Raw genomic sequence first — 11073 nt, 5'->3', positions numbered from 1 at the left:
ATTTCACCTTAACTTTCAATGTCTGTCATGAAATCATAGACTTATGGAAAGCACCATAGAATGCCAGAGTTGATGGTCATCTGGTCTAGTCTTCCATCCAATCCAGAAAACCATTCTGCCATATCTATGTCAAGTGATCACCCATCTTCAGAGTAGATTGCAAATTCATGACCTAGATATGTTTTGAGGCTTTTTTTTGGGGGGGGGGAGTAGGGAGGGTCTATAGAACAAAGATTTCAGATGATTATAAAATAGAATTAAAATGACTGTGTATTTGTGAAGGAAAGAAACAAAAGGCATAAGACAGTTAAAATGATGCAATATCTCTTTCAAACTCCTGAGGCTGAGACAGCTTTGTTGTTGACACAGTGATGATGATGATAGCAAGTATCAGGTGGTTTCACTTAGAACTTAAGAAAAGGGGTCTGGAAACACTGTAAGCCAGAGTCTCTAAAGGAGGTGATAATTATAGGAATCAGATAGTTTGGACAGTTTGGAAATTTGGTCCAATGACTACAAAAGGGAGGAAAGCAAAGCAAATTCTGACCTGTGGACAAAAATATCAATTGCATATATGTAAAGCACTGATAGGTTGTAAGGCAGAAGCAGGTATATGTCAGAGCACTATGTAGGAAACCAGTGAGGTCATCCTTGGAAAGCTGAGAAAGTAGCTATTCACCTTAATTTAAAAACAAATGGAAAAAAGGTACAGCAGGGGACCAGAGAAGTGTCCAAGGGATCCAAGAGTTTTGTTATTCTAAAGGCTTCCAGAAATCAGCTTTGTATTCTCTGGACGAAAGGGCATTAAAAGGGGCCTCAGTGAACTATATACATAGTATTCTCTTTCTTGGCTGTCAGAGTTTTATTTAATAAACTGTTTCTTTGGTATAATTCCAGTCGCACAGCTCATAAATGCCGGCTTTCTTTCTTTAAAAAAAAAAGGAAAAAAAAATTGACAGCCTCTCAGAAATACTATAAAATGTATAAAACAAAGGGGATATGTATTTAATGAAACTATAAAAATGGTATAGGCACCAAAAACCTTTGGGGGACACTTTACACAATGATTTGTACCGTCCTGTCATTTCTCAATAAACACCAGTCACAGTGGAGTGTGTGTGAGAAGTAAATAATGAAGAGAAACAATCAGAGAAAACCCAAGGAGCAGTTGGGGGTGGGGGGTAGGGAGGGGGACCTTAGCCGCAAGTATTCCATCCATTGTCACGGTTATTTTGTTAGTCTGTGGGATGAAGTTTCAGTTTATTTATGAGAACTGGAAATTCCTTTCCCCAAACTGGGCAGTCGGCTACCTGAGCATTTCTCTGTGAATGAAAACCTCTTTTCAGAAGGAATAAAATGATGAGAAACATTGAACAGATTTCCGTCGCTTGCTTTCACAGGAGAAGAATCGACAAGGCTTAATAGGCTGCAAACAAAGTATCTTAGCGTTCTCGAAGGGAGGCTTGGTTCTGTGAGTTCATTTGGCACTCCAGGGCCTCCAGCAGCTTTATACTTATGCATAGCTTGGAGGGAGAGATTGGACTAGCAGAGAGCTTCCTGCTTGTATTAGCATAGCCCAGCCCACTTCCAACACACGCCCAGCACTACCTCATTAACCATTGGGACTGGAGCCAAAAGCATAAGGCACTACAGTGAATATAAGGGAGAAATTACTGGATAGAGAGCCATAGACTAACTTAAGGCTAGACCTACTACTTTTAAAAGAACAGAAACATGTTACACTAACAAGGGACCATTTCTCTATTTCCTTCAGATGAGGATGCAAGGCTTAAATGCATATTTGGAGTTAAATTAATTAGCCACCCCAAAGCCAACCAGAACTCAGCTCCAGATATTTAAGTGTTTCTCTTAATCTCTCTCTTTCTTTCCTTCCTTTTTTTTTTCTTTAGCTTTGACACTGTTAAACCCTGAAAAAAACTGGAGGCTGGCACTGAAGGGAGGTGCGTTTGAAACGACTTTCTTTTCCTGAAGAAGAAACTTTTGGGAGGAGGGGACCTGGAAAATGACAGGAGTGAAGAGAAAAAAGAATAGTGTGGTATGGAGGAAGATAAGCTCCTTCCATTGTGCAGACATTAAACAGTGGTGTCTAAGGAGGCTGCCAGTTCTGGAATGGGCACCAAGCTACAACCTGAAGGAAAATTTGATTCCGGATACAGTGTCGGGGATAATGCTGGCAGTCCAGCAGGTGACACAAGGTAAAGTAACCTCCTTTGATTTTTTTTCCCCATCTTCTGGAAATCAGCTTCTCTTTTTACCTCCTAGGTATTGTGAAGAGAACAAGTATTAAAAATACAGCTTAAACAATACAATTAGGAAATAACAAGTGGACATCTAATTTGTTTTTGGGAAATGAGCACCTTGGTAATAATTTGACTGTGAATTCAGTACATTAAACTTAATTTTTACTTTCTCATTTTTGAGTCTGTTTTAATAGTTTGTGAGGATATGTATATATACAAGTGTATATATGTGTAATATATAGTGTTTATGTAAATTAACTCCTTATAAATTATAAAAAACCCAATAAATCAGTGTCTATCAGTGTTAGAGCTTGAGCTTACAGATAAGGTTGTCTTATCCCACTAAGTCAAGCTGTAAACACTTCCTGCCTTGAGATATTATTTGCAAACATTATTAGTAGCACCCAATTACCTGTTGCAGCTCTGAGATTTGCTGTGAGAGAGCAGCAGGGCTTTCAGCACATAAAGGAGGCTCACTGCCAACATTATTATTTGCAAAGAGAATCCTGTGTGTCTCCAGAGCTTGGGTTTCATTGTATATGTTGATTTAATTCTGTATCACATTACCTAAGCCATCCATTTCTCAAGGAGCAATTTAAACCAAGGGAGCAGCCTTGTTCTAGCTGTTCCAGACTCACTATTTGGATTTATCTAGGTAGCTCACAAGGTGAGGAATTAATGTTTTTTAAGACAACAGTGGTCTATGGTTATTGACCAGCCCAGGTAACAGGGTTCTTCTATCTGTGGAGACATTGGGAAATCTAAAGGCTTCCTTACTATAAAAACATATAGAGCTGTTTGTCTGGCTCAGATACTGTATGTCTGTAGTTCTTTATAGTTTCACAGACTTGCTGCTCCTAACTATTATTCATACTGCTAAATTATAAGCACTCCTTTAATTGAATTATTCTGTAGCTGGAACCAACTGGTTTGTGTAAGTATTTGTGTTTTTAGGGTAATTAGGAACATCTGCACTGGCATGCTTCAACTCTAAGAACCGTAATACTGCCGTGCTCTTGAGAATCTTTTTTTTTTTTTTGGACTGGCTAGTCCTATAACATAATTTTAATTACCATTGGGTTAATAATGATCTTTACTGATTTTTCAGAATGGACAAATAAAAATATATTCTATGTTATGGGTAATAATACTAAGTGCTAGTGAGAACAATCAGTTATCCATAGGTTTAAACTGCCCTTCAAAAGCAATTGAGGCCAACCAATCATGTTATAGTGGAAAGAATACTCACAAATCCCATGTCTGACATTTTCTGCCTTGGTGTCTTTGATCAAGTTCCTTAACCAGGCTAGATCTTAGTTTCCTTCACTGTAAAATGAGGGGGTTGGATAGATTACTTCTAAGGTTCCTTCTAGATTTGTGATCCTGATTGGTTTTTATATTTTGAAAACAGAGGTGATCGAACTCAAAGTCTTCCTTTTCCAGATGATTTAGACACATTTATTTATATCATTCTGCTTTAATTTGGTAGGAAAGGAGTGGGGTATATTTTTTATTTTTTAAAGATGGTCTAATTCTGGGAAAGAAAAGACCAGCATAGAAGTCTAAGAGATGCCACGCTCACCTGTACTGAGGAACAGTTTTACTTTCTTCTCTGGTTGTTAACTGGCATAGAATTGGATTCTCTTTTTTTTTTTGGCGCGGGGGTGTGGGGGGTGGGCTGGTCGGGGGGTGGGGGGGATGTGGATGGTGGGGGGGCAGTGGATTTGTTTGAGAAGAAAGTTCAGCACAAAAACCAAACCCCCCCCCCCAAAAAAAAGACTCATTTAAACCCAGTCCTAGGGTGGTTCTCATCTGAGGGACATCAAAAGGCAATGAGGTGTGGGAAGATTCTAGAATATGACATTGTGGGTGGTGGAAGGGAAAGAACAAGTGAGGAAGGGGAAGGCACGTTGTTCCAATTAGCATGGAGATCATTCTTTCAAAAAGTCACAGCATTTTAATCTGTTCAGGGGAATGCCTCTTTAAACAACTCAACTACTTATTGGAGAGCCACTCAATTTAAGTCAAATTAAGTCAATTAGTATTTATTAAGAACTTGCTATATGCTAGGCTGTATGCTAAGCATTGGGAATATGAATAAATGGAGAAAGATACTCTCCTTGCCCTCAAAGAGCTTTTTAATAGCAAAAGATAGCACATGAAAGGGAGCTGAAGAGAAGTTTTGGGGGAGGTATGAAAGTACTAGGTGAGAGGGAAATAGGACAGAAGATATATGGTAGAGAAAGTCTGATAATGATATATGGTTGGCATGAATGAATGAGACAGGAATGAAGACATTCACTGGGATTTTGGGGAAAATCTCCCAAGTGCCTCTTCAGGCACAAATTCAAAGGTCTCACAAAAGAGAAAGACTCTGAAAAAATATCTCTGAGTAGGAATTTGGTACCAGTGCCCCAAAGTATTGCAGAACACATAACAATGTAAATAACCCAAGAAGAAGCAACATCTAATGGCAAGAAGGGATGGGGAGGGAAGTGAGATATGTTAGTGGTAAAGTGTTCAATTAATAGATCAGGAGGTCCTCAGTTCAAATCTGGCCATTTTCATCCCTTTAAGGAAGAAAATAAAAAACAGTATGCAGTAGAAAGAAGTCAATACTTGGAGTTAGTGGATTAGAGACCAAGTCTTGGCTTTGATCAAAATTCTCTGAGCCTCATTTTCCTCATCTGTAAATTGACAGGGTTAGATTAGATAACCTCTAAGCTCCTTCTAACTAAATCAAGTTCTTATGAATGCCCTTTTATGGTTTTGTGGGGTGATTGCCCTGCTGTGAAGCCAAACTCCTTGAGTTTGATGTGAATCATCAATGCCTATAGGACTTGCTGTTCCAAGATGTAAAGTGATTGAAATCAAGAGAATTACTAGCATCTCTTTCCCCTAAGTCTCTTTCTCCCATATTCTCCAATCTTTTTCTTCTCTTTCTCAACTAAATGAAATTTAATTTGAAAAGAAGCCTTACTCTTTATGAACTCTCAATGTTAGGAGACAAAAACAACAACACTATACAGGTTTTTCAAAATTGAGGAGTGACAACTAATGAGAGACAGTTGTCTCTGCTTTTGTCGTCACAAAATATATCTTCTTTCAAACTCCTTTGCATTCAGTCTTTTCCAGGCATTACAGCTGCAGTTATAAGAATTAAAGACAAAATGACTAGAAAAAAAAACCAAACAACACAACAAAATCCAGCAGGGAATAATACAAGCAAAGAGCCCAGATCTCATGAGCTTCTCATTATGTGAATCAAATATTGGCAATCAATGCCTGTTCTATTTTCTCAGGAAAGTAGAATGAAAAAAAAGTGAAGGGGGCAGGCAGGGTAGGAATCCTAATTATGACAATGGATAAAAAGTCATCCTTCTAGTCATTGAAATTCATGCATCACTAAAGTCCTCCTCCTCCAATGCTTGTGGTGTGGAGGTGACCCTACATTCTTGAGACCATGCCAATAGACTGCAAGCTCTGGTAGTTCCTAACAAGCTTGAAAGACTTCCAGTATTGGCCTGGTAATGGATTGTGCATCTGTCAACAGAGGCCCGGCCTTGTTAAGTACAGAGAGGTTCCTCACCAGAACATTGGTCCCCAGCTGATGTTTTTTTGGCCATGACTATCCATAATAGATTAGGAGGGGTTGCTATTTGCATCAGTGGAGGGAGTACCCACATCAATGAAATCATGGATTATTTAGTAAAAAAAAAATTTCTTAGCAACTTTGTAATTATGTGATATAAAAAAAACACTTCTCATGCTTCTTTCTATAGGAATGTAATTAAAATAGACTATGTGTATATATCTAAAGTTATATGGAGAGAAGCAGGGAAGAGGAGAGAGAAGGGACAGAGCACTAAATTATCCTAGTTCTTTGCCCGAATCTTCACACTATAAATTTCTTAGTGTTTTCCTAGAATTCGTCTAAAAGTTCTGTTTTAATGATCCTTTGAAAGCTCCCTGTTTTACATACTAAAGAAGAAGCCATGTTTCAAGAAAGTCCATGAAAAAGAAATTCTGGCTATGTTTAAGTGCTCCTCAAATAATGTTTTTTGTGATAGTTTGTGCTTTGAGAATTTGAGAGCTTTCCCTGCCATAGACTCAAATGATAATTGATGCCATTTATAGACACCTTGATTAAAAGAGTTGTTTTTCTACAGCTTAGCCCATCAATCCTGCCATAAGGCAGCTAACAGTAGTAGGTTTTACCACAGCATGTGTTCATAAAACAGAATAGACAAGCAGAGAATAGGTTTGACTTCACTAGGTCACATGGCCAATAACCCCATCAGCCAAATCAATCAAACATTCAACAAATATTTATTAGGAGTTAGGAACTGTTCTAGGCACTGGACATAGAAAGATAAAAAACAAGAAAGGAAGGAAGATAAAGCAAAGAATGAGAAAAGAAAAAAAAGAATCAAAGAAAAGAAACCCTTTTCAAGAGGCTTACAGCTTATTAGTGGAGACAGAATAAATACAAAATAAATATAAGATGCTTATGCACAAAGTGTTTAGGGAGGGAGAACATGAGTGATTGGGGAAAATCTCGGGAAAGGCCTCACCTAGGAGAGGCTTCAGTTTCATCTTGATGAAAATGAGAAAGTCTGTGAGTCAGAGGAGAGGAGGGGAATATATTCTAGGCATGAGGGATAACCAATGCAAATACAGAGATGTGAAATGGGAACTATATGTGAAGAACAGGGAGAAAGAAGGCCAATTTATTTAGAAGGGGAGTAATGAAAAATGAGATTAGAATCAAAGACTGGTTCTAGGTTGGGAAGGTCTTTAAAAACCATATAGAGCATCTTATATTTTATCCTAGAAAAAATAGGGAACCCCTGACATTCATTTAGTAGGGGAGTTTGTCTGATATGTATGTAAGGAAAACAACTAATCAAGAATATCACATGCCTAGCCAAATTTGAATTGGTTTTACCAACTCATTTTCTTTCTCTTCCACAAAGACTTCTGTGATCTACTTGGACCTCATATATAACTAATTTGCATTACTCACTTTATTTATTTATTTTTTTCCTTACTGGTATTTTATCTTTAATTTTCAATGTTCGTTTTTGTAAAATTTTGAGTTTCTAATTTTTCTACCCTCCCTTTCCCTTCCCCCCTCCCCAAGCCATCAAGCAATCTGATATAGATTATATGTGTACAGTCATGTTAAACATATTCCCGAATTAGTCATATTGTGAAAGAAGAATCAGAACAAAATGGAAAAACCACGAGAAAGAAAAAACAAAGGACAGAAAAAACAGTATGCTGCAGTCTGCATTCTGATTCTATAGTTCTTTCTCTGGATGTGGTTAGCATTTTCCATCAGAAATCTTTTGGAATTATTTTGGATTGTTGTGTGGCTGAGAAGAACTAAGTCTATCATCGTTAATAATTGCACAGTGTGGCTGTTGCTGTATACAGCGTCCTCCTGCTTCTCCTCCCTTCACTCAGCATCAGTTCATGTAAGTCTTTCCCGGTTTTTCTGAAGTCTGCCTGCTCCTCAATTCTTATAGCAGAATAGTATTCTGTTCCATTCATATACCACAACTTGTTCAGCCACTCCCCAATTGATGGGCATCCTCTCAATTTTCAGTTCTTTGCCACCACAAAAAGAGCTGCTATAATTTTTATTAATGCCTCACTTGTATTTATGATGAATCATTTTTCATTATAGTCATCAGTGCATGGAGGCTCCACAGGGACAGTCTTATTTTGTATTGTGTAAATCTTTGTATTTCCTCCAGTGCCTACCTTTCCTCAGAACATTTCAATACTTCAAGGATTTGTAATTTAATCAGTGTGGACACCTTCCCTGACACAGATCCCAAGTTATTTATAGTTTAGTGCTGTAGATGGTCTTTCAGAATAGCTATAAGTTGAACGATTCAACAACAACAATAATATCCAACATATCTATATGTAGTGTTGTCAGATTTATAAAGTGCTTTACAAATATAGTCTCTTGTGATTCTCATGACCACCCTGGGAAACAGGTATAATTATTATCCCCAGTTTACAGAGTAGGAAACTGAAGCAGACAGGTTAAGTAACTTGCCCAGGGTTCCAGAGTTGGTAAACGTATGAGTTGGGATTTGAGCTTAAGTCTTCTTGACTACAGAACTAGCACTCTATCCATTGTGCTGCTTAGCTGCCTGTTGGTGTTAAAGTAACCAGTGCCTCCAGGTATGCAGTCTACCCATTACCTTCTAGAATGGGTGACTCCTTGGAGAAGTTGATGCTTTGAGCCAAATCCAGAAACTCTACAAGTACCCTTAGAAGGAACCAGAGAAACTTGGATCAAAGGAGCTGAGGGAGAGTCTGCTTTATCCCCATATTCCTAGAACTATAGGAAAACATCAGATCCTTGTTTGTGCAGTTGCTAGCACGTAGCAGGTGCTTCACCAAAGCTTGTTTCCTTCCTTCCTTCCTTCTTCTGTAGTTCTGGCGGCTCTTTGAAGGCTTATCCCAGAAATAGGGTGAGTTTCTTTGAGATGAAGAGGAAGAATGGTGAGTCTCTGCAGTAGCATAAAGGGTTTGTCATTCTTGCTTCCAAAACTTGTGGTTGTACCTGAATTTCACTCTACCCCTCTTCTGCCCCTGCCTGCCCCACAGAGCATTTCAGGTACTTACCTGACCCACCTTTCCAGACTGATTTAATCTCACTCCCATTTATGTACTTTCACATGACACTATGTACATTCAAACTGCACTTCTTGATATGCTCCACGTGCAAGTATTTTGTACACAGTGTCTTGTTAGCACTGTGCCTTTGCACAGGCTGTCTCCTATGCCTGTGATAGTCATCTTTGTCTCCATCTTTTGAATTTTTCTGGCTCCCTTTGAATCTCAGATTCAGAGTACCCTTCCAAATTCAGATCGAGATTTTTTTCCAGATTCCTCTCATCGGTTGTTGATGCCTCCTCCACCCTATAATTACTATAAAAGTGTATATATATGTGTGTGTGTGTGTGTGTGTGTGTTTACACAGAATCCTATTCCAGTGCCTGATTGGGATGTGAATACAGCTCTTGGTTCTTGAAAGCTCTCTCAGAGGATGAACTCTTTTAAGAGCTATACCATGGTGGAAAGGCTTTAAGTATGTTCCTGGCATAGGACTGACTAGCTTTTTGATATATGTTCCTTTCTGAATCTGTTTTCTGAGGACCAACCCAGCTACATATGGAGAGGGAGAGGTGTCAGGGGCCCAGTTACCTAGTGATGAATTCACTGACCATGAGAACACATGAAATAAAGAGAAGTACAAATTAGATGAGTCCTGTATGCTCCCTTCCACTTAGGCAGTGGCTGTGGCAGAAAAAGGGAAAGAAGGTGCTGGGAATAAGTTTTTACACCATGTAGACATTGTGAGATCCTTGGTCAGTGACCAGTAACTGGGCAGACCACTGGTAGAACCAAATCATTTTAATTCAATCTATAAATGAAACCAAAAGAAAGAAGGAAACTAAGTGGAAGGAAGAGTCATAGGTACTCTTTGGAAAAGCAAAGAGAGGAGGTGATGGAGCTGATTTTCTTGTATGATCAAAGGCAATAGCAGAAATTATTTCATGGGATCTTTGACCATCTCATATTTCAGTGCTCATGGTAAGTATTTCCAAAAAATCACAAAAATAATTGCAACTTATTCTCCAACATTAGTTACAGAATTTGAAGAGGCTGAGAAACTCTACAAAGAACTAGAGAGGACCCTCCAGATTAAATGAGCATACACTTTGATACCTGGTGACATCAGAACAAAGAGGGGAATGAGGAAGAGTGGTATGAAATAGATCAGAAAACATGGATCAGGAAGAAGAAAAGGTGGGGAGTAAAAAAACCCCCAAAACTACTTATAGACGGTAGCGAAGGCTTGTAACTTTACCTCATTAATACTTGGAAAAAAATTGTCAGACACTAGAAGTGGCACACACTGAATTATGTCACAAAAATAAAATTGATTATAACAGACAAAAAAGATTATTTTTGATATGGGAATTATGCTTTATCATTTGTGTATTTAGGCCACAGATTTGTTAAAGATCAGAATTAATATAAAGCTAGAACAAAGACTAATAATGAGAAAAATACATAGCATATAATTAAAACAACCCAATCCTGAACTACAAAGAACTGATTATGGAAAATGGATAATAGATAACAAAAAGTGACTCCAGTGATGATTATAATATTTTTACGCATTCTTCTAAGTGATGTAAATTGACAAGGAGACCAAAATAGCCAAAAAAAATCTCAATCAGCAAATAAGTACTTAGTTGCCAAGTAGAAAGAGATGGTAGCTAGAAGCAGTACTGATTTAAAATATGAATTCATTTGTTAACTTTTACAAAGAAGGATCATGAATGATTAGCACCTCTTAGGGCAGAGAGTAGCAGATGCTAAAATCAATTTAAAGAAAGCTGAGTTGGCTTTAAGCTTCTGGATGGTATCCAGAGTGCAGGTCCTGGAATCGGGAAGACCTGAGTTCAAATTTGACCTCTTGTCACATTCTAGCTGCATGATTCTGGAAAAGTCACTTAACCTCTGCCTGCTTCAGTTTCGTCATGTGTAAAATGGTGATAACAGCATCTATCTCGCAGGGTTGTTGTAAGGATCAACTGAGGTAATGTTTGTATAAGTGCTTAGCTTATTAGCACAGTACCTAGCACATAGGTAGGCATGTTGTTGTTGAGTCTTTTAATTGTGTTTGATTCTTCATGACCCCGTTTGGGGTTTTCTTGGCAAAAATGCTGGAGTTGTTTACCAACTCGTTTCCCTCCTAATTTCCATGAATATATTT

General features: G+C 38.2%; 1 protein-coding gene across 1 annotated transcript in view; it reads left to right on the top strand.

Annotated features, from left to right (window-relative positions):
• Nucleotides 1–1639: 1639 nt before the first annotated feature.
• Nucleotides 1640–11073, top strand: part of SLC26A7 (solute carrier family 26 member 7) — a 195610-nt gene continuing 186176 nt past the window's right edge. The window contains exon 1 of the mRNA XM_069086668.1: nucleotides 1640–2216. Within this exon, the coding sequence (XP_068942769.1) occupies nucleotides 2024–2216 (193 nt within the window). The 5' untranslated portion in view covers nucleotides 1640–2023. The remainder of the gene's footprint in view (nucleotides 2217–11073) is intronic.

Source organism: Petaurus breviceps, unplaced genomic scaffold (genome assembly GCF_028583685.1).
Source record: "Petaurus breviceps papuanus isolate PSGF00001 unplaced genomic scaffold, PetGlider_PUasm1.0 179, whole genome shotgun sequence".
In the NCBI taxonomy this organism is placed as follows: Eukaryota; Metazoa; Chordata; class Mammalia; order Diprotodontia; family Petauridae; genus Petaurus; species Petaurus breviceps.
The sequence above is the reverse complement of the archived record's forward strand: the minus strand, read 5'-3'. Positions and strand labels throughout refer to the sequence as shown.